Here is a 22,830-nt window from a genome sequence, read left to right on the forward strand (position 1 = left end):
GGAAGCTGTATTTAATTGAAATATCTACATATACATCACAAGTCCTTGATTGCATGAGGTTTTAAATTCAGAAATTCTGTAAGCACCGTGCTCTAAGTGCTTATTGAACATCCCTACAGTGTCCTCTTTTCCCTCAGCAGAATTATAGAGGACCTTGACTGGATCTGTGTTTACCCTGTCCTTGATGCGGTAGTTAACCGCATGTAGTGCAAAGCAGTACATTAATCCATCACACAAACATTAATTAAGTTTAATTGGCCGGTATTCAGATCTGCTGCAGTGAATGGCTTTGTAGAATTTTAGTCTGTACCAAATTCTTTGAATTCATGTCGCACACTCTCCTGTCATCCTCAGCTTTGTGCTTTTCCAAGAGTGTCACAGCGGTGTTTTTACTGGTGTGTGAAATGACCTACTGTCCCCAGACCGAAGAGCACTCTGACACTTGTTTTTTTTCCCCACTGATCTGACATTCAAGGACACCCATACACACATACCTGTCATTCTTTCACACATCCCTCTGTGTGTTACGTTTCATTTACTGTGGATGTGGAGGTACGCAATGGCTTACATTGAATTTGTTTTGTGCGCCCCACCACTACGTTCTGTGTTAAAACACCCTGTTATATTTCATGGACCGAGAGGCTGGGAGGTAGTTATTTTTGGAACACAATTATTTTCACGCCGACAGGAACCGCATTATGTTAAATTGAAGCTCCGTCGAGCATTGATTTAGATTTGTACTCCCATGGCTGCTCCTGGCGGCTTACGACGGGACGGCTGTGGAATGCAATTCAGCTCGGGTGCACATGAGGGTTTTTTTTTTTTTTTGCAGTAGATGTGATTTGGAGAGGAGCTTTTGTGGGTCTCATTGAAGCGCATCCCCATTTCCAGTGGAGGACAGTTGGGACCGTCTCTGCGCCCCCCCCCCCCCCCCCACTCCCAGCCTGACAGGGAATGGGATCCAGCTCAGCCCCCCCCGTGACATTGAGCTAATGCAATTCTGCGCTGTGGGAGCGCGCCTTGCATTGAGCTCATATCCACTGTTATGCAATTTCTCAGAGCAACTTATCGCTGTGTTTGGGGTCTAGGTCAGCGCAAGGTTCTTCCGCAGCACTTTTTACTCCATAAATGTACAAACCAGTAAGTGTTCAAATTCAGATTTATTCCGTTTATTTCTTATTGAGATGCTTTTTCAATTTATTCTTTTACAAATGTACTGTAAAGTGAAGGAAAACCAGCTATGAAGCTCATGAATAATTTGTTGAATTTGTTGTATCATTTGACTGATGGACACCATCATTTCAGTAATTTCTGTGACGAATTTGATTTCAATATAGGAAAGAGCTGGTGAAAGAGTGTGCGTGGTGTGCAAACAATGCCTTTCGGCTGAATTGATGGGACAGGTGCAGAATGATCAGGGGGGTCCGTTTCTCCAGTGGCCCTGTGGATGTGGTAAACCATCAAACGGCTTGTGACGCTGGGAGATGCATGCACTCATAAGAGGGGTGGGGCTGAGATTCCCCTCTTACCTAGCCTTGTCTTACTCTAATGTTCTCCGTGAGATCCTTGAGGCTAAAACATTCACACGCTCTAAATGTTGCTGTTATGAAGATTTGTTCAATGTCCGTTTCTGTAACTTACATTAATAGAATGTGTAGACTTAAGGTCTCGTGAGACCTTTCCCCACAAATTAAATCCAGGATATCAATGTTTGTAATCGGTTATTTTAGACTTACAGAATGTATATTGAATAGGGATGAAAATGAATTTGTTCCACATTCAGTTAAATGGCTAAATCAAGTTTAATTAGAGGTCAATGTCTTGTGGAACAGATAGATTACACTCCGCATGTGGCTGAGAGAGTTATTTCAGTATTGCATTTATATTGTCTGTTCTTGTTGTGTGAAAATTGATAGGTTGTTGAAGAGACATATTTTAATGAATAAAGTGGTGGTTGGGATTCTAATTTTTGGTTTCATTCTGGATGTCGGACAAATGCTCAGAGTGGATTTTATAGGTATTTTTTTATCGAAGCTTCATAATGATAAGAATACCTGCCTTATTGTGGAAAGTTGTCAATAACATTGTGGAATGAGCTTAGTTGTTTGAATGAACTGTTTAATTTAATTATATATCAGTGTTGCATGAAGGTTTTGTATTGTAGTTAATTTCAGACTGTAAAAACTGTTGTTTTTAAATCATAATTTTTTTCCCTCGTGGAAGAGCAAGACTTGTGATGAAAAACAAACTTTGTAAAATTGTCAATGAAGTTTATCATAGTAATAAATTAGGTTCTCATTTAAACTATGGGGTTAATTAGTGATTGTTTAAAAACTTGACGTTAGTTTGTGATCATTTAATGTTGGGGTAAGTTAGGGAATTAATAACTGGAAAAAGAAAGAAAAAAAGGAACAGTAGGTTATAGTCATGTGACCAGAAAGCCTTTGTTTTACATCCAGACTAATTAGTCCATATGTCAAAACCCCTTACTGGGACCTTGTGACAGAGGCCACTTCCTATGTTGTGTTCAGAAATGGTGACTGACCCTGACAACAATCTCCCTTTGGGATCTTCAGCTTTCTGTCCATTTTTCCTGCTCCTGTAGATAGACTGTTTCTGCAGTTTAACATACTGTGAATCCCCCTGTTGTCTATTTTTCTTTTCTTGTTTGTCCCATCGCTACATCTTTCAGTTTGACCAAAGCTGCTTTTCGCTTCCTAGCTGTTCTGCAGACTGCACTGCTCGTGCTCATGGCACAGGCAGAGTGCAGGCATTTGGTATGTACCATTCTCAGGAAATAGGTGGAAAATGTGCCATTAGTCATTTCTTTTGCATTTGGTATCACCCATGTGGGTTTCATTCTCAGTAAACAAATGGGATGTGCGCCATTGTGCATGTAGCGCATGCAGACTACAGGCTGACCAGAGGTACTGCTCTTCAATGAAGAAGCAAGGAGTACCCTGCTGACTATAAACACTCCCTCCCTGGGCATCACTGTGGGTGATTAAGCAGCACCCTGCAAGACCAATGCCCAAGTTTGTCTCATAGATTCCAGACCGTTGGACACGTGAGAACAAGTGCTTTATCCGGACCTGCCACTGGGCAGCTCCCACAAACTGACCAGCACAAGCTAAAAAAAGTACTCATTTTTTATTCTGCTCTCTTTTATGAATGGACATGCTGAACCTAGATATTGCTTCCAAGGAAACCACATCTTCCTCCATTCCACTCATTCATCTGTGAGAAGCAGTTTATATAAGGCCTTCCATTACGCAATCCATCCTCGAGGCTCGGTCATGAAGTGGAGATCTGGCTCACAAGCAAAAAGAACGTCAAAAGAGCATGAAATACAAGCCAAATCGCCCCTCTGCATTAAAAGACAAACTCTCTATTCTTACCTTGTAGAAGACCATCTGCCAAGAAAAGCAAATATATAAACTGCAAAAGTGGGAATGCTAGGTGTGAAATGGTTTCATCAAAATGAGGGGCAATCTACCCAGCATGTTTTAACACCTTAAAAGCGATATTGAAATTATAGTTGTGATCTCCCACAAAGAACGATGACATACCAATGTGTAAGTCTATAATTCTGTTTAAAACCAGCCCAAGAATTGCATGCATGTCCTTTAACATTGAAATCTGGATTGCAGTAGTTGAGTTACCACCTGCTGGCTGATTTCTAGCCTTAGTGTTTATGAATGACCAGTCTGTGTTATGAGCTGCAGCATTAACAAAAGCAAGGTTGGTATCACTGAATCTCCCTGACCAGGTATGCCATGTGCTGAGAGCATTGTGTGACAGGTTCCGTTTTTACCCATTCTCAGTAATTGTGTGAGGAATTTGCCACTGTTTGATGCATTTGGAGCATTGGCATGATCCATTCGGTGTTTCCCATTCTCAGTAATAGGGTGTGAATCGTACGGTACCATCGGCCGATAAGCTTGCAGGTTCGGCAGTGCCCACAGTCTGGTCTGTGCCCTGAGTCGGGTGTTCTCAATGTTACTGTGACAACTGCCACATTGGCGTGGCTGCAGTGCTGGCAGCGCTGCCTTTCCCTCCTCCTTGTCACCATGGTGAGAATCCCACTGAAGATTAGCACGATCTGCCCCTGCACAAGAAGCAATTGTCTACGTGACTAGAGCTGTGCTGGACACAGTCAGGAATAATCGATCCATTGTGTTCCTCTGATAGCTTGTGTTGTAAAATGTTGTTCTCCCACTGTGCCATGCTTGTTCTTTTTTTTTTTTTTTTTTTTTTTTACTGTGTATGATGCAGTGCCACCTGTCACTCTTTGTTTTCTTTGTTTTGACATTAGCAAGGGAAATTATTGTGGCATTTGAAGGTAATATTTTCCTATGTAAACCTAAAGATGCATGGGGGTATTGAATCAGAATGAACTTGGTATGGCGGAAGATATGGTGGAAGCGTTTGCTGCATGTGTGGTTCATTATCACATTGGCCGTTTGCATCTCCTGTTACTCGGTTTGAAAAAGCCGCCATTCACCCGTGGAGACTAGCTCTTCGAATTTGTGTTGTGTATTTGTGGATTGTGATTACTTCATTGGCTTTGTGTGTTTGACCATATTTTGTTAAACTTTCGATTCTCGTCTAGCCCTGGTTCTGGTTTGTTTACAAATTGGATTTCACGTTTCACCATTGAATTGTTATACTATTCGACCTCGACTCTTGTTTATTCCTTTGCTCTCCCTATAGTGACTGGATTACAAATCCTTCGACCAGGACACTATTTTGTTATTTTGCTTTGTTATTTTTCCTTTATTGTTTTTGAAGGTAACTCTGGGTGGAATTTTAAATCTTTGTTGGTGTTAAGTGACCTCGTACCCAGCAAGCTTTCGAAGACTAGCCAGGTTTCTTAGTTTTGAATAGGCAGATAGACACCAGAATTGCTTGTGAGTCTGTCGTTATCATTCCCATTACCCATTCCCGACTCACTTCCCTTATCCTTTTTCTTGTTACCGTTTGTCCTAGACCGCTTCTTAACGGAATGTGTGTGTGTGTGTTTCTGTGCTTTTTCATCTCATGTAATAAAAATAGCATATTCTCATGAAGACAGTGTGGGAATTTTTCTTATCTTCTATTCTTTTTAAAGCTGCCATTTGACACCTCTTTTCTGTTGTGTTCATTAACTACATGCCGTGTGTGGGGTTGTGCCTGGTACTCTTAATCTGTGACTTGAATACTGTTGAGCTGCAAAAGGTCACAAGTCATCAGAATTCAGCAGCAGTTCCACAGTCACCTAGAGACCTGACAACCCATTCTGCCTGTCGTCAAAAAGACCAGGAACCAATCGGCATGCGAGCGGGGTGGAGCCCTCAGCCTCTGCGTGAACGTGCAGACTTCAGAATTGTTTATTCTCAATGAACACTTGTGTGTGCCTTCGCCTGCTGCTTAGGGGCTGTGCTTTCAGTCTCTGTCCTCGTCGCGGAAGTCCACCCGTTAGCCGTTTATCGTCTTCGTGGAGGAAGAGGGACCTGCCTGCCCCTGATCAGCTGAAAAGAGCAGCTGCAAGAGGGAAGCGTTGATCCCAGACCCTGATGAATATTTCATGAGGGAGGTTCCTAGCACTGAATGGATTCAGTGAGAACCGGTATGCGCCTTACAGATGTACCGGACCAGCCAGGAGGCTTCTGACAGAGAACGAGAACGAGAGAGAGAGAGAGGGAGAGAGACCGAAGGGGGGTGAGGGAGAGAGACTAGAGAAAGGGGGGTGAGAGAGAGAGAGAGGGAGGGAGGGAGCACATGAGCAGATCCTTTTAGGAGCTGTCAACATGCTCTGAAACGGCTTTGCCTCAAAGCGTCTGCTCTGCGGAGAGGACTGCACCGCTAGCTAGCGCTCAGCCTGGAAGACTTGGAGCAGTAAGGGAGGAGAAGAGCAGGAGAGTGCCGTCCTGCCCGTGGACTCAGGCGGGCAGCTGTGCCTTTGCCGTTCGCCTTGGATGGCATAGCGTCTGGCCTCAGAGGGGTACCAAACGCCACACCCCCACCCCTCCCCCCCTCCCCGCCAACATGTCTGGACGGGAGACCGCCTCTAACGAACTGACCGCCCCGGAGCCGGACCCCTGCATCCGGACCTTTAAGGAGCACATGCACCTGGAGCTGGAGCCGCCGAAGCTGTCGGGGAAGCGGTCCACCTCCCCGAAACTGTCGCCCCGCAGCTCCCCGCGCCTCTTCAGGAAGCTGATGGTGAATAAGGGCATGCGCCAGCGGCGGCGCTTCACCGTGGCTCACACCTGGTAAGCCTGGCCGCGCCGAGCCGCGTCTCCCCACCCCTCACCTGACACGTCGATGACCTCACACCTGGTGAGGTCATCGGCGGCTCGCGGGATGCATGGTCGTGTTGGCTGGCCATGTGGGTGTCTGTTTAAGGGTGTGACCATAGAGACTGGCAGGAATGAACGCCTTGTTGCATGGAGGGATAGAGGTCAGTTTAATGCCTGTGTAATGAACGGCTGACGTCTGCACAGTGTGTTGCAGGTCACCAAGGGTGTGCTAACAAATGCCCTATTGGTTCCATGCTATGTGATTGTATGCTATAAAATGTGGCTCTCAATGTCTGTTCATGCTGGCTGAGTTGCCTTATGTTTACTGCCTGGTAATGACTAATTTTATTGGGAGAGACCAGTGCTAATGCCAGTGAAATGCTAAGGTGCTTCACAAATGAAGCTGGTGAGACGTCTTTAGTTTTTTATTTTTCTCCGTGATTCTGAACATGTTCCTGATGCAAGAGGGATTTAATTTTTTCTGTTTACTCTTAGCCTGACAGGACCTGGTCAGTCTCACATTTGCTTTGCTATTTTTATTGAGCACTGACATTTGGCGTCTGATATTAAAATTCAACATAATTGTCATGCTCCAGTTCAGATACTGGATAGAATCTCAAAGAAATTGTTCTTTGTGTTTATTTAGTGTATCTGTTACATCTACGTGCAGTGCTTCATGTCTGTGAAAATACGACTGGCGTGGCTGCTGAAAACCAATTGTGAGACCCTCTCTTTCCAGACATGTAGATTTTTGATGAGCCCAGGGGAAAAAGATAGTTCCACTGCTAAAAGAAAGCACAAATCTTCCTCTCGTCTCTTAGTTCTGCTGTTAGAATAGCATGCTGCTGAACTGTTTATTGCATTTGCTCGAAGTTGATACACAGCTGTTTTGCTGTCATGTGTATTTTACCAGCACAGAACATTTACCAAATGCCAAATGTTCAACTGTGCGGAACATTTGTCATTCAGTAAATGTAATTTAAATAATTTGATTAACAATTTTCCATCTTCATTTAAATTCAATCTGGTCTACTAATGTGGTTATAATTTCACAACGCATTAGTTATAAAAATGGTTACAAAATGTTATTTCATTAACAATTTAATGGCAGACAGTACGTGAACTTAGAACATCCAATGAATGGCCGATGTCTATCACTGTCTGTGTGTAGCATTGTTAGTTTCTTATTTTTTGATTTCAGATTGATCTTTATAGTTGTGTGCATTTATGAATGGTGTGAGAATATGCATGTATGTGATCACTATGAATGTCTGTGATGTTTGTACTGCTGATGTTGACACAGGACTGCCTGAGAATATGTACGTACAGAGTGGAGCGACAGAATAGAATTTAGTGGTTGCATAGTTTGAGCTGATGTTATACTGCACTATAAAGTCCGTTTTTAGCCTAGCACAGGCAGCGTCGTGGGTGGGTGGGTGGTTCACATGCTGAAGGGGTGAGGAGTGTGCTCTGAGGCTCCACCAGCAGTAGCATGTAAGCATGCGTCATGTCTTGCGTGTCGAGGTGAGCATATCACAGTCAGTGCTGCAGGTTGTGCAAAAATCACAACGCATTAAGTGTTGACAGCTAGGAGTTTAATGTAAGTTTGCATCTCACAGGATATTTTAATCTAAACCTCTGACCCCACACGTTTCTCGATACCAGTTTGAATTTGGATGTTTTCCCAAACAAAATAGATTAGCATAGGGCATGATGCATTTTAATCAGGTTCAGCAATTTGAGTATTCTCTTCCAATGCAATTTCCCAGGATAAGGTACTAATATGCCCTTTGAAAGCTCTGTGTCTCTTCAGAAATACCGAAATGTAGGCCACATCAATACCTCTCAATGATCACACACGGGAGTGAAGTTTCAGTACATATGGTAAAACGGAACAAAATCTTTGCCAGTCAAAGTTCCAGGTAGTAAGGGCATTGTACTCTTAGCCAAACACCACCCAGCTGTGCCTCTTTGTCTCTCTGTCTCTTAGCAGACTAGCATATGCTATCACGTTTCTTTTTTGCCCTTTTTTGCCCTTATCTGCTGAGGAGACTCCTGTTCTTTTAGCATGCCAGTCTACATGATTACCACACCACTTCAGTCGCTTCTGATGTTGTTTGTCCTTCACGGTGGTTTCGAAGCTGCGGTCTTTGATGACCACAATGAAGAAAACTAAGTGCGCTAATTTGTCAAAATGTGATGTGAAGTGGTTTGGTGGAGATGGGTCTTTATTTGGAGGCCAGGCATCAGTTAGCCCCAGTCCTGTTTGCTCAGTGGCTACGCAGCTCATTTCTGGCGTGCGTCCATCTTGTCGCTGGCTTGCGTGGCTGAGCAGCATCGGCGGGTGGGTGTTCTGCGGGAGATCCCTACCCGAAAGATCCTCCTACAACTGCAAGGGCATTAACCTGCCCCGGGCTCCTTAGATAACCAACGGCAGAACCGGGGGCTGCAAACAAGTGGGGCGTGAGAGGGCGATCAGGCAGCTGAGTGGAAGAGGTCTCAAAATAAAACGTGTAAAAGGTTTTCTCCAAACCCTCTCCTCCCTCGTTGAGCCAGCCTAGAAGGAAAGAGAGAATCGAGGGAGAGTGAATCCTGCAGTGGGATATGGTTGAGACTGGGCTCAGCCATACAGAACCAAATGCAGCAGATTCCGAAAAACTTTCAGGATGGCTTTCTCTTTGTGCACAGTGCCTGTAAATGGCACATATTTTAGACCCCACTGGAATAGTTTCTCATTTGTATTACACTTTGGGTAGGGTGCGATCTCATTATCTCTGCATCCATAATTAAATGGCAGTGGCCTTGTAACTATTGCTAGGTGGGACATGTTTCCATTCACAAAATAGTCCAACTTGAATTTAATTTGTTAAAATTAGAACACCTACACATCACAGAATGAAATCTTCGGTCCCTGGCTGAAGTTGGTTACATGAAGCAGGGAGTTCCATTTTTGTTTCCTTGTTGATGCAATATTAAAACTGTAATTTTTTCCAGAACCCTTAGCATTCTTGTTCAAATTTTCTTAGATGATTATCTCAGTCTGTTCTGAGCACTGGAGCAGAAAATTGACTTTTTAACAATTTATAAAATGGCAGTATTTTGGGAGAATGGAGGGAAGGGCTGACAACTCAACAGACATACCCTACTAACTGGAGGTTGGATGACAAATGAGTGAGGTGCTCGGAGAAGGCACTGAAACATGAAAACACACAGAAGGCCTCGCTGTCACCTCGGAGCTCTCTAACCTCGCAGTGCGTCCTGGGAAGATTCTGTCAGAAGCGCTTTTTTTTATCTGCTTATGCATTACAGATTTGAGCACGTCACTTTTCATTTGCGCCCCCTCTACTCAGCTTCCAGTGGGCTCTGTCAGTAATGCGCCTCGGCCCTCTACGGAGCTGTTTATTGGACTGGAATGAGAGAGGCTTCCAGAAGATGTAGATGGTACCGGTAAACCGCTCCCAGGGAGCCTGTGACTTCACTGGGGCCTGAGGGAGGAAGCAGCTCTGCGGCTAGCTCCTCAATGCTCAAATAATGGAAGGCAGGCACTTTATTCATTAAGAGTTCGCTCTCTTTAAAATATTTTTTTTTTCATGGAAATATGTGGCATTAGTGTGTCTTCTGTTCTTTGTCTGTTGCTTTTCACATACAAAAGGTATGAATGTACTTAAGTCACTGTACAGCTCAGACAGTTATTTGCACCTCTAAATTTCAGCTGGTTTTCCAAATATTTTGCAGATGCAAATTAAGCATGGGAACTGGTGCATAATTATTGGATTATTGGACAGGATAGTTACAGTCAGGGTGTACTAGTTTAGAGGGTCCTCTTCCTGCTCAGGCCAAAGCTTGAGCCACTGGCTCATTGTGCCCACCCACCCTCCATTCTGAATAATTCAGTTAAGTCAGGGCCCTTAGGAAGCAGTGTAAACAATTGTTAACTCTACCATCCTAGTAAGTGCACTTAAACCATTTATAGTCTTCAGTCTGGATAAGTGGACTGCATGAATGCTTTTGTTATTCAAATTAGAACTGTTGCACAGGCATCTATCTGACCAAGCTGATTTTATTTGTGGAAATATTTAAGTGTGTCTTTTCTTGGGTCAGTACTGTATTTCCACCATTTTGATAAACCATTGGGCTGTTTTTTTACCTAATATACCATAGGATCAATGGTCAAACTAACATGGTCACAATCTATAAACTTCTGTCAAGTTCAATCCAGTGTTTTCTTGTTCTTCTGTACTTCTGTTTTTTAAGCAGGCTTCTTCTCAGACAGGCTTTTATTTGCAAGAAAATCTCTGTGGTTTGTGGCTGCTTAACTTTCTGTAATAACATGATGTTTGACTTACTGTAACATGGGCAAACTAAAAATTTCATTCAGCAGGCCCTGTCTGTGAGCTGCGTGGGCTTTAAAGGATTACTAACCGGTTACGCGTGTGTGTTTTTTAGTCTTACATTAGAGTCAGTGTTTTCCTTTAATTTGACTGGGTTTTTTTTTAGCCATATAAGGATTGACATTTTTAGGGGACCTACTGCATCCCAAAGTTGTGTTTGTGTGTATGATTGGCATGGTAGCTTGAAATTCTGATATTAATCTGTAATGGGAAAATTCATTGGGGGGGATCACTAACAGGAAAGTTAGAAATAGTGCATCAGTGAGCTCCAAAAAGAAAAAGAAAAAGGAAATACAAAGTAGAAATGAGAATCGTGGATTCTATGGATTAAAATGAATTATGCAGTAGTGACTCAGTAAGTGTTGTCTACAGGGATATTGGACAGGTTAGGTCATTAAGCATTTCATACACACATTTCCATAATGGAGGGAAGAGGAATGTAAACATGCTGGGCTCCTGCTCTCCAGCAGTAATAGGATGCACATTAGTCGAATCTTTTCCACTGCATTTCCACAGCAAGTTATGCATATTTGTGAGGAAATGACTATTTCTATTATAATCAGTTTTTTTATTTTTATTTGCATGTGCGACACATGTTGTAGATTCCTCAAAGTACGTTCTTATGCAAGTCCGCCAGTCTTTACCGGAACTCCCTGCCGATATGCAAATGTGTCTTTTGTGGTGATTACTATCCATGGCCTTCCCTCACGGAAGTCATTAAACATGGCCGTAAGAATAGCTCTCTGACCTACTAATGTCTGCCTCCATCAGGGTCACAGAGACCACACTGACGAGGCAGGGGTGCACAACAAGGGCTGTTCCATTTCTTGATTTTGTGCCAACTTCTGCTTAATTATTTTATTAGCTCAGCCATACCTTGATCCGACATTTGTATATGCACCAGTTACGACCACAGACTGCAAGTGTATCCTGGAGATTTTAAGGTTCTCAAGTACAGGATTGAACCAGGGTAGTTTATAGAGCTGTCAGAAAACTAAAACTAAGGTAATTGTTTGGAACAAAAACCAGCACGCAGACCAGCCCTCCGGAACTGGAGTTCTGCACTGCTCTAAGGGGATTGGGGACTACTTCTGGTTAGTGCTGATGCATTGTGCCAATATACTGTATCCGGTTTTGAAGATGATGACATGGTTATGGTTCAGATACCTAGTGGGTGGTTGTACAGGTTTATGCCCTGATAGTAATTTCTAGATGTATGACTCAATCCTAGGGTTGCCTGCTTCGTAAATAAGATACTATACTGTCTATAATAGCAGGTTACATTATCTCATTATATTCTGTGGTTTTATCATAGCTTTTAACAATCACTGAGGTGTGCAGAGGTTGGCAACTATAGTCCCTTACCCGTGATGTTAATAAAGCAAATTGTGTTTGTGTTTATGAGTGTAAGTTTAAGAGAGGGGGGAGAAGGAAAGGGTGTTATTTTGTTTCATTCATGTATATTTCCACCAATTACGTGGCTTGCAATGCATGAGAAACCTAAGCAAATTAAACCTGTTTCAAATCAAGCCATTTTATACTTACTATATCATCAGAAAGTCTACACGACTGTCTTTAGTCTCATTGCTTTATATCCCTGTTTTTCCTCAATACACCATCCAGTGTTCAATGGTGTGAATGGCTCACCTCTGTGGAGCAGAAGGAGTGATGTTCAACTGGCACAATTCACCACTGCCATTTATGATGCAAATACTTAAAATATTCTCGGTCAGCTCTGATATTCTATGTTCACACGGCAATTTTGAAGCAAGCACAATTATTCCCCTAATTGAATTCTGTCCACTGGATCGAACATCAATTGCTGTGACATTTTCCTTTTAGATGTGGAGCCGTGTATGAGGACTGTAATTACAATACCAAATGAGTCTGCTAGAATTTGCATTCCTGCGTATTACATGGAATTGCAGGGATGTATCTGATTTATGTGTGAACTCCCACCTTGCCGGGTCCAAATACTGACCCCAGCATATATCGCCAACACTTTATCATTTATATTATCGTCTGTTTTCCTGTATTCAAAATGCCCTGTATGTTTTCATGTAAAATTGTCCATTCTGCTTTAAAAGCCTCATTTCACTGGCATGCCTATGCAAATCAGGATTTGTTAACCTTCATAATCTACAGTAAAGTGCAAAATGCCCTTACCAGTGAGTAAATAGCATACTCTAACTTTTGTGAAGTTTCACCGTATCACACATGTACATTACTGGTTGAGAAATGCTTTGCAAACTTTAGTGATGTACTGGACATTTTTCCCAAAGCTTTTCCTGGTTTTAATTACAGAAGGGATATCCATAATGACACCATAACCATATTGTTACTACACCTAAACTTGCTTTATGCACATTCATAACCGTCCAAAACTAAAGGAAACGCTTGCTTTGATGTTAGGCCTAATGGAATGAGTATTTATATTAATTCTCAAAATGTGAATGTTTATGTGAAGCCTATAAATTCTAGAGAATTATGATAATGTTGATGTTTAACCATAATTAAGTTCCTTAGCTGGATTGTTTCTCCACAGACACATTTTTATATTTTGGGGAATAATCTACAGGTCTTATTCATCCTCATTTTTAAATATGAACGTGCTCATACATGGCATTACTGACATCATATTCTCAGAATATACACTTTTAGCTTGAATTTGACACAAAAACACCACCATGACTTTTAAATCTGGCTCAGCAGGGCCACTTCCGTGTGGAATTGCCCTGCTGTAAAAATGTAGCCTATTTATAATGGTGAAAACAAAGCACTTGATTTTTACATTTGTACTTGATTTTGATGTTAACAGGAGCTGGAATCAAGGACAAAATGACAGTCCTTACTGTCCTTCTTAATCAGTCAGGCATACAACTGTCAACTGTCAAGCTAAACTGTTGTTAAGCTAATGGCCACCCTCAGTGTCGATGCCTGATTGTTTTCATTTCAACGTGTGGATTTGTAACAAAGAAGAGTGCGCTATAAATGATGGCAAATCATTTCGCAGCTTAGCAGAAAAGCAGGAGTCACAAGCAGACAGGGCTTGCTTTAGAAATCTGGATGGGGGAAAAATTGGGTGGGACTGAAGAGGCTTGGGCATCTCCCAGATGGCTGCCCTCTAGCCTTTCCGTAATGCTCCCCCTCACTGTGTTTGTTCCGGTGGTGGTGAGTGTGGTGGGTGCAGAGCACTGACGTAGTGACTCTTCCTCTCCCCAGCTCTAGCCTGGAGGTGTGGGGGTGGGGAAGGCTTGGCTCACTCAGGGGTCCTAATGCCAACTACTCAGGGTGTACTCATTCCTAGGCCACGTGCGCCAGGGCTCTGTATTTCTCTGCACTGTCAGCTTTGTCGTGAGTACACTGCTAGCACTGAGGCCCAGGTCGGGGTGGTGTAAACTTGGCACAGATGGTGTCAGCTGATGGGGGGGCGGTAAAATGGCATGGATATACCAGTCCATGGTATCCTCTAACACTCAACACCCTACTGAAGCTGCACTGTTTGGTTCACGCAACACACAGTCATGAACAGAAACAAGGCAACGGACCTGTTAGCTATATTACCAACCGTTCAGTGACTTTTTAGCATAGCCCAACTGCAGCAGCCTTTCAATTGCGCACACTTTGGTTGCAACAGAATGGGTATCATTCACATTTCCTCATTTTGAATCAACATGAGAGGTCAGGCTTGAGTGTGAAGTGTACTTTACATTGGAATTGTAAGTCTGTTTTAATGTTGCTAAACCTCAAAAATTACTTTCATAAATCAAAATTTCATGGAGCTGCAAAACTCATCCCATCTTTTACAGATGACATTTTCTATTCCCTCAATATAATATTTCCCTATAACAAAGGACATTTTTCATACGCATTTGCTGAATTATATTTATGGGGTATAAGTGGGAATGCAAATCATGTTTTGAATTGTATTTGGTTATGATTTAATCATAAACCAAATAGAAACTTATTTAGTATTCACAATCACATATTTATAAAAATATTTGCAAAATGTATGCAAATATGGTAATAGATGCATTTTTCAACTGCATGACCTTGAAGATGTAGTAGCAGACGGACTGTCCAAAAGGAAATAAGCTTCACGTTTCCTTTTCTTGCGTTCCAATATCCCTGCTGACCTTGGGCCACGTTATAAACTTCAAAATGATGAAAATACCTCATTCTAGCATGGCTAAATGCAGACAGTCTCTCTCAGTAGTCCTTCCTCTTATTGGCCTCAGCATAAAGCCTCTGTGACATGCGTGGATGTGAAATTGTGTTCACCATTTAAATGGCTGTGAGAGTTTAAATGTTAAACTCTGAAACAAAAATAACTGATAAAATTGTGATAAAGTGATAGAAACTGTTAGTGATAGAACTAACAAGATAAGAATTAATTGCATAAATAAGAACTGTTTAAAAATACAATTTGTAAAACATATGGTGACCTCAAATTGTTTATTAATATGTATTCATTGCCAGATAACATAAAATTCGGTCTCTGTTAATATAATTACCATTTTCAAGACAGAAGCTAGCCCGCTAACTCATCTAACTGTGAACACAGCACAGAATTTACAGTATCTGTGAGCTAACGTGTGCTAGTTGGCTGGCTGACCTTCTAGCAATGCTGTACAGTACAACTGTAAAACTGTTGATAGAAATATACATACACAATAGTCAGATGCATAGTCCTGTCAGTCTAAGACAAATGAGTCTTTAGTCATGCCCTACTATGGGTCATCATGAACATTATAAAGGAGATGATTGAAAAAATGTTTACATGTTACAAGAAAAGTGGTTGCATATCTCCTTGTAAAATGTTGGCTAGACTAATACTTATCCTGTCCTTTATATGTCTGGTAGGGAAACAATAACCCCCTATTGTGAAACCCTGGCGTTGGTCACTGTTGGTATTAACATGGATAATATCTTGTATAAACTTTCTTAAATGTGGGGTTTCATTAAACCATGCAATTGGGCTGTATAAATGACTTAGTGTTAGCATCTCTAGGAGGTAGAAGTAGTGGGAGGACTCCTAGCTCCTTGTTTAGGTTGCATGTTTATATTGGTGGTAGATCAGACACAGAAGTAAATGGCAGCTAGAGCTCGTGAATCCACTGTAGGTTTTCAAGAGCACAGGCAAGCATGTGATGTCCTCTGAAGATTGAAGGAAGACACTTCATCTGCAGCTTAACAGGCAGACTGCCGGTACCCAGTTGACCAGTGGGGACTGCTAGCAAGCAATGAAATGCTGTAATCCTGCCCAGCTGAAACCCACATTTTCCTGAGCAATGCTAGCACCAATTGTGTGTGGCCCTATGGAGTTGCCGACCACGGTTGGCACTGGCACGGTCAGACCCACCCATGCGTGAGTCACCCAGCAGCCTAGGGGACTAAGTTTGATGGATGAATTCTTTTTTTCTGTTTTTCCAAGTAATCCATGGATGATTTCCTAGGATTAAGATTGCTGATTTACAGAAATGCTCAGCTAATCTTCATTCTTGAGTATCATACAGAAGCTTTTCAAGTGCTTGTTTTAATTGCTTTCACAGTGATTGAGTTTGTCCATATTCTGCCATAACATCTACTGTCTGTGATGCAATGAGTGAGACCCTTGTCTCAGTCAGGGGTGTCCTGTGTGAGGTTTTGCTTATAGTGTAAGACTTGAGGATGGTGTTCATGGGTGTTCAGTTACACTGTGCTGTACTCAGCTCACAAGTTCATCATCTTTCCCAGCTGGAGAGGAAGGAGAGTCCAGGCTGTCCCTTGGGAGGAGGTGTTGTGAGTTTTCTTAACTGACTTTTGGCTGGCCTGGGAAGGCAGCGGAAGACCTCATACAGGGATTGTGCTGATATTTAGGAAGTAAATGCCTGGTGTAGCCTGAATGTGCTGAGATTGTTGCATCTTATATCATTTAGCTCCATGGGTACAACATATCAGGATAGTTGGTGGTGAACTTTGCCTATTTAGCAGTAGTTTGAATATAAGCTCAAAAAGCAGGCTTGAGGTCCTGATATCTTTATCTGAAGCACACGTTTTATGTGATTGCTATGAGCACAACAAATAGCATTTTTGTGTAAAATTAAATGTTTGCAATGATGACAAATACATCCCAAGTAGATAATGACTGTAGTAATTCGGTATGGTGGCAGGGCCTCTTTTTGCATCCCTCCATCTTACATTTTCTGATGATTATTTTATTTTTTGGTGTCAGACATAGAAAATGGAGAATTGCTTATGTCTGGTTTTATTCTGTGGACTATTCTGTATTTTGGTTGCATCTTGTGACCCGGAGAAGTAAACCACTGCGTTGGTGGTCCTGTAATTTGTGTGCTTTTAATGGCAAAGATCCTCTCTTCGTTTGGATTTTCCATTACCAGAATGTCTGCCTCTGCCATCTCCTGCAGACATCATTCCCTTATATTCTATTTTCCTAACCATGTAATTTTAGCAAATTGGTGTAGTGCTCCCATTACTGCTGTTCCCATTGACGGAGCTTTGCCTGAAGCACCACTCCTGGTTCCTGACGCTGGATGATCAGGAGGCCTTGGATGAAAAGACTTTAATTTTGGAGTAAAAAGTACCATCCATACTCCTCAAATGAAGATGATTTAGTGAGTGGTTTGGGACAAAAAGCTGTTTGGTTTCAAGCTGTGCTTGATGAATTCTGTCCCAAATTGAAGTGCAATTGCTCTCTCCAGCAAGGCTTGGTGGTGGGAAAATAAGTGTCTTTCATCTGTTCTTGCTATAGGTGAGACTGCACCTCAGATGCTATACAATTTCTCCGTTGTTTTCATATGGATACAGCAGACAGTACTGTATGCTGCTAAGCAGGTTGTCTGCTTTACGACAGTGTGTTAAAGAGGTTGGTTACATGACGGGTGCATACGTAGAAATGATTTGTTTGTGTTGTTCGGTTTTTCAGCGGCTCTTGAAATTAGAGTTGATGTAGGCTATTTGACGTGCACCCGGCAAGTGATTCAGTCCCATCTGTCAGAGCCTTACAAAGAGAAGCAACAGGCAACATGCAGCCTGAACATTAGACAGAATGTGCAGTATATAAATGTGCAACTACATCTTTTTCCGTCTATTAGGAAGTAATATTATTTTGACCAATTTACTGGGCTTCAGCGAGAGTGTCTTGTTGCATGTGCACATTATATCTCTTCAGGCAGTCTGTAAGGAGGGAGATGAGAAGTTCATTCAGAAATTATACCCTGCAAATTTATGTTTTACAACTTGGCCCAGTACAATTATATTCAGTAACATGACAGAATGCCAAGGATTGTATGTTATTAGCGATTTAATAAATCTGAAATTTTGATTCACAGCGTGTTGAATATTTGACATTGCTTGCTTTCAGAGCACATCTTCTGTTATACCTTAAGGAACTGCGTTAATTAACGGAAATGTGGGATGTGAAATATCCCCTAGCTGTGTCAAACCAGCAAAGTGATGCAATGGGAAGCTTAGCTTTGCCATGTGAGGACATGTGAACGTAGTAATCAGTGATGGACTACCAACTGCGTAGAGATCAAGGTTGTCACCATAGTAACCTGCACATCATCACTGAACACAGGAAGGAAGATTGCGTGGTAGTGATTGAGGGTGAGATGGAAACACGTGTAGAACACTTAAGAATGAATGGACTGCGGTTACCTTTCCTGTGTCGCAGACTTTGAGTACGCCTTCCGAGTGTCTCACCGCCTGCAGAATGATGCGGACTGGCTGTCATAGCCTTACTTATTCATGTATTTATTTATAGTGGCACAGATTTGTGACACAGATCCTATATTTGATCACATAGCAATGAGGAATGACGTGCCCATTTACAAATGATTTTACAAGTTCTTACTGGGAAAAAATGGCTATATTTGGGTGACCATATTTAAGATGGTATGTTGAAGGTCTATCGTCTTACTGGGGAAAAAAGGCAATATTTGGGTGATCATATTTAAGATGTGGTGTTGAAGGATGACATTCTGCTATGTATGTTCATAAATCTACATTAACCATTAAACAAATCTGAGCCAGAAATACATCCCTAGTGAATATACGCATGCTTTTATGAGGTATCTCAGGTGTGTGGAATTAAACCACTGGAGGTAGGGAGATGCTCAGTGAGCTGTGCTGTTGCCGTGAGGGTGTGGGTGAGTTTTAATGTGGGGTACTCTGCTCCAGAGTGTAGAGAAGCAGAAGGGTATTCTGTGTGCACAGTGGTACCTGGAGTCACACAGAGGGACACGCGCATCACACCTATTTCCTGCCTCTTTATTCATGTTTAAGCAGGCTGTTCCCAGTGCCTCAGTTGCCCTCGCCTTGGGTTCACCAAGTAAACGAGTTCAGGTGCAAGTAGATGTGATTTGAATCCGGCTCGCTGGAGGATCACAGACTGTGTGACCATTCTTCCCAAATGTTAATTGTGATTTAACAAAAGATCTGTCCGGTGCAATTTTACCCTGGGTGATGGTAGACTGGAACTGGGGGAGCGCTTCAGATAAATGGCAGAGGTCTAATTGCGTTCTGTCTGCTACATCTGATGGATGGTTGGATCACTGGCAGTAGTCCTCCTATATCTTACAGCTGTATTTGTGTGCATGTCAGGCAAGGATGACACCTAAATTTGAGTTAAAATTATCAGTTTCATATTTAGCATCTTTGAGGGGTAAAATTGCTCAGCTTTATCAACACAAAGCATCTGAAGTCATTTATTAGAGATGGAATGGGTGATTATGGATGAGGAGGAAGAGGAGAGAGACAAAGTGAAATAGCAGAATGCAATATTAAAATCACTTAAGGAGCTAGAGCCGGCAGTGCAGTTTAGGGAACTGGGCTTATAAAGTTGCAGGTTCAGTTCCTAGTTCCCTGCTTATTGTGCCCTTGAACAAGGTACCTTACCCAAATTGTTTCTGTGTATATTCAGCTGTATAAATGGATCATCTGCAAACGTGTAAAATTGTGTACATTAATCTGGATAAGAGCAGCTGCTAAATAGAATAGAACAGAATAGGAGAACTAACTTTTCCCAAGGGGAACTTTAGGTGAAGTAGTTGGCATACCAGAAATTAAATAAACAATTTACATAAATTACATTAAGAAATAAAATTACAGAAAATGTCTTCAGAGGTTCCTAAGTTACTTTACTATTATTACAAATTAGAAATTAACAATTCTATTGAGGAAAGTGAAAACTTCCAAACATAAATGATGAAGAACTTATTGGCTATAAATTACTTAAATTGGGTAACATTAAACTATATTTCGGATTATGCTAAATCAGAAAATGAAATTGTAGATTTAAATAAAGGTGTGCTGTGTCATTTAAGAGTGAACAGATGTTGGCACAAAGCTGTTAAGTGCTGTCTTTGTTTTAAAAGACCTCTGTCTTCTTCCTGATGGCAGTATCTCAAACATAATTTCCAGGGATCTGAGGGAAGAACCATTATACTTTCTCCTTTCTGCCTGTCCGCTCCACATAAAGTTGTTTTATGGTTCTTTGTTGTCTCCCTATGATCTTACTCCTCAGTAACTTAACCCTATCAAGCTTGGTTTGTCTGATGTTATTTAGAGAGCCAAACCAAGCTGCTAGGCTGAAGGTTAGAACTGATTCAATGAAACGGGTGTAAAATGCTGGTAGTGCTGACTAAATGCCTATATTTCATTTAATTATGCCTTAAAATGGTGAAAAGACTGTGCCTAGCTGAATTATCTTCAGTGCAGCAGACATCCTGGAAGGATTCAAAGAGTAAGGTTTATCTCATTTTTCAAAACATAATTCACTAGGATTGAAGTAACTTCCTTTCTACAGTGAGGCAGGAACAAGTTTAAATTTGATTCATACTACTGACATGGAGAATTTTGGTGTTCGGAGTAACCCCCGTCTTATTGCTCACTAGTGACTCCTCTGGTCAGCTGGAGGAATTACATCTGCCTGTCTCGGGTGCGCAGTGCTCTGCCCTGTCAGTTGCCTGTCTCGGGTGCGCAGTGCTTTGCCCTGTCAGTTGCCTGTCTCGGGTGCGCAGTGCTCTGCCCTGTCAGTTGCCTGTCTCGGGTGCGCAGTGCTCTGCCCTGTCAGTTGCTCGGCTGTGGCCGTTTCAGAGGAAACATGCAGAGAATGTCCCTCAGCCTCACATTTAAGATGAGGTACAGTATATACCAACAAGCCACACCTGCACGTTCCAAATAGGTGAAAAATTGGCTGTAAAAAGGTTGTGCTGCTCCAATTTGACATTTTTGGGGAGTAGATAATTAACGCATACTAAGGTGCAATAGCTTATCCAGGGACTGTGGAAGGAGGTGATCTGTGTTGGCCTGGAAAGTCTTCTCCTCTCTGTTTTTAGGACAGCAACAAGTGTCTGTCTCTGCAGCTCTTTGTTGTCGCCTCTCTGTCTGTATGGGTCCGTCTGTCTGTCAGCCAGCGCAGTTGTTTCTCCCAGCCTCCGAGTTTGTGAGCGTGTTTATGCAGTTGGCCCGTCAGACACTGCTCAGTCGCCCGGTCTCCGCAGCTTGATATGTTATGCGTGCTGTGTTCGCAATGTGCTCACTCACGACTCCGCTAATTAAATTTCACCCCTTTCTGCCTCAGCCTCCCACATCTCTTCTGCTAGCGTGCCCCTCGTCACATTTGTGAGGGCTTTCCGCTGCCAACTTATCTCTTCTTTGTTTCCCCCTCCACCCCGTCTGTATCCCGATTTGCTTGTTTTTGAAATGTTTGAAACGAGAGTACACTGTGTAGTCATCACTAATTTAAAGCAAACAGATGCCTTTTTATTTGTTGTGCTTGTCGTCGAGGGCATACATTATTCAGCAGGACACCCTATGATCTGCTTCTCTTTGTGTGTCCCTTACGTTTGCCTTTTGGCAGTGCTGAAGTGCACATACTGTATGGACCTTCTCTTTGAATGCCGACCGTTTGCATTCCGTTCACAAACTGGCATGGCTTTTAGATATTTTTGCAGTCTTTAAAACAATGTGCTTCAACAAATAAAAGAACTGTGTAACCCTGCTTAATTGGTCTTGGACTGAATAAGCCTGACACACATCCCTTTTCAAAACAGAACAGAGCACCATGGAACCTCGAGGGGGAATGACTGAATTCATCATTAATTTGGTGTCCTTTGACCTTTTTTGACTTAGTGTGGCTCCAAGAGGGTTGGCTCCAACACTGGGAGTGAACTGCTGATGTGTGCAAGGCTGTCACACACAGCATCTCCTCCCTTTTGCCAGACCACAGCCACTCTGGCAGATTGGTTTATTAGGGGCACTGATTCAGAACTCTGCACCTCCTCAGTACAATGGAAGACATGCTAGCAATCTGAAATTGATAGTCCCATAGATATGCATGTCTAACAGATGAATATAAGTAGAATCAGGACAGCTCCTTCATCACACCAGATCCAGTTCTCGGGCTAATCAACATGTGCTGTAGGAGCATAGCCATTTTCCTAGCTGAGAAGGTGTGTGCTAATTCAGATGAAGCATCTCCGCTAATGTTTCTTGTCGTTTTTCTTGTGGAAAATAATGAGCCACTAGTGCTGTGCGTTCTTACAAGCGCTGCTCAGAGCACAGATAATTGGTTAATTTCGTGAAGGTGCAGGTTTCAAAATAAAAACACCTTTGTCAGCTTGAATCCTCGTGGGTCTTCCTGTGTTCTTCCATCTTAAAACAGCCGTGAGCCGTTAGGTCTGTGCGTTAACAAATCAGAGGGCAGCATTAGCTCATTAACTGGAAACGGACTAGTTAGGAATTCCTTTATGCAAAATTCACTTTGAATATTGCATAATGTAGACACTTATTTCACTAAAGTTTTATTCATGAGGATTCTTTACTGTTCTTCATAGTAGTTTGGTAGATCACTTGCATTCAAATCACCGGTCTTTGTAAAATATGGGTCAATGACTATTCTTAGATTAGTAGATCACTTGATCCAACAAAAAAAGGCTGTAACTCTTCTTCACTATCAACAGAAACTGAACTCCAATGACCTAGAAGTAAAAGTTTGATCTAGATAAAGCCGTAAAAGTTTGATCTAGATAGTGTTGTCCTCAGGGCATTCCCAGGACATGCTGATGGCTGCTTATTGATGACTGCAATTATTATGAGCGGGACAACACATCTGTTAAGATAAGCACCTGGGTTATTTAATCAATTAGTCATCT

General features: G+C 42.2%; 1 protein-coding gene across 5 annotated transcripts in view; it reads left to right on the plus strand.

Moving 5' to 3' along the window:
* pde4ba (phosphodiesterase 4B, cAMP-specific a) overlaps positions 1-22,830 on the plus strand; it is a 140,229-nt gene that overhangs the window by 44,640 nt on the left and 72,759 nt on the right. The window contains exon 1 of one of the 5 annotated variants that reach the window (XM_035413297.1): positions 5,733-6,254. The exons of 3 other annotated variants lie outside the window; for them this stretch is intronic. In XM_035413297.1, the coding sequence (XP_035269188.1) occupies positions 6,028-6,254 (227 nt within the window). In that variant the 5' untranslated portion in view covers positions 5,733-6,027. Of the gene's footprint in view, positions 1-5,732; positions 6,255-22,830 lie in introns of those variants that run through there. One more of the 5 variants, XM_035413293.1, reaches the window with a different exon arrangement.

The sequence above is a fragment of the Anguilla anguilla genome, chromosome 4 (assembly GCF_013347855.1).
Source record: "Anguilla anguilla isolate fAngAng1 chromosome 4, fAngAng1.pri, whole genome shotgun sequence".
NCBI classification, from domain to species: Eukaryota; Metazoa; Chordata; class Actinopteri; order Anguilliformes; family Anguillidae; genus Anguilla; species Anguilla anguilla.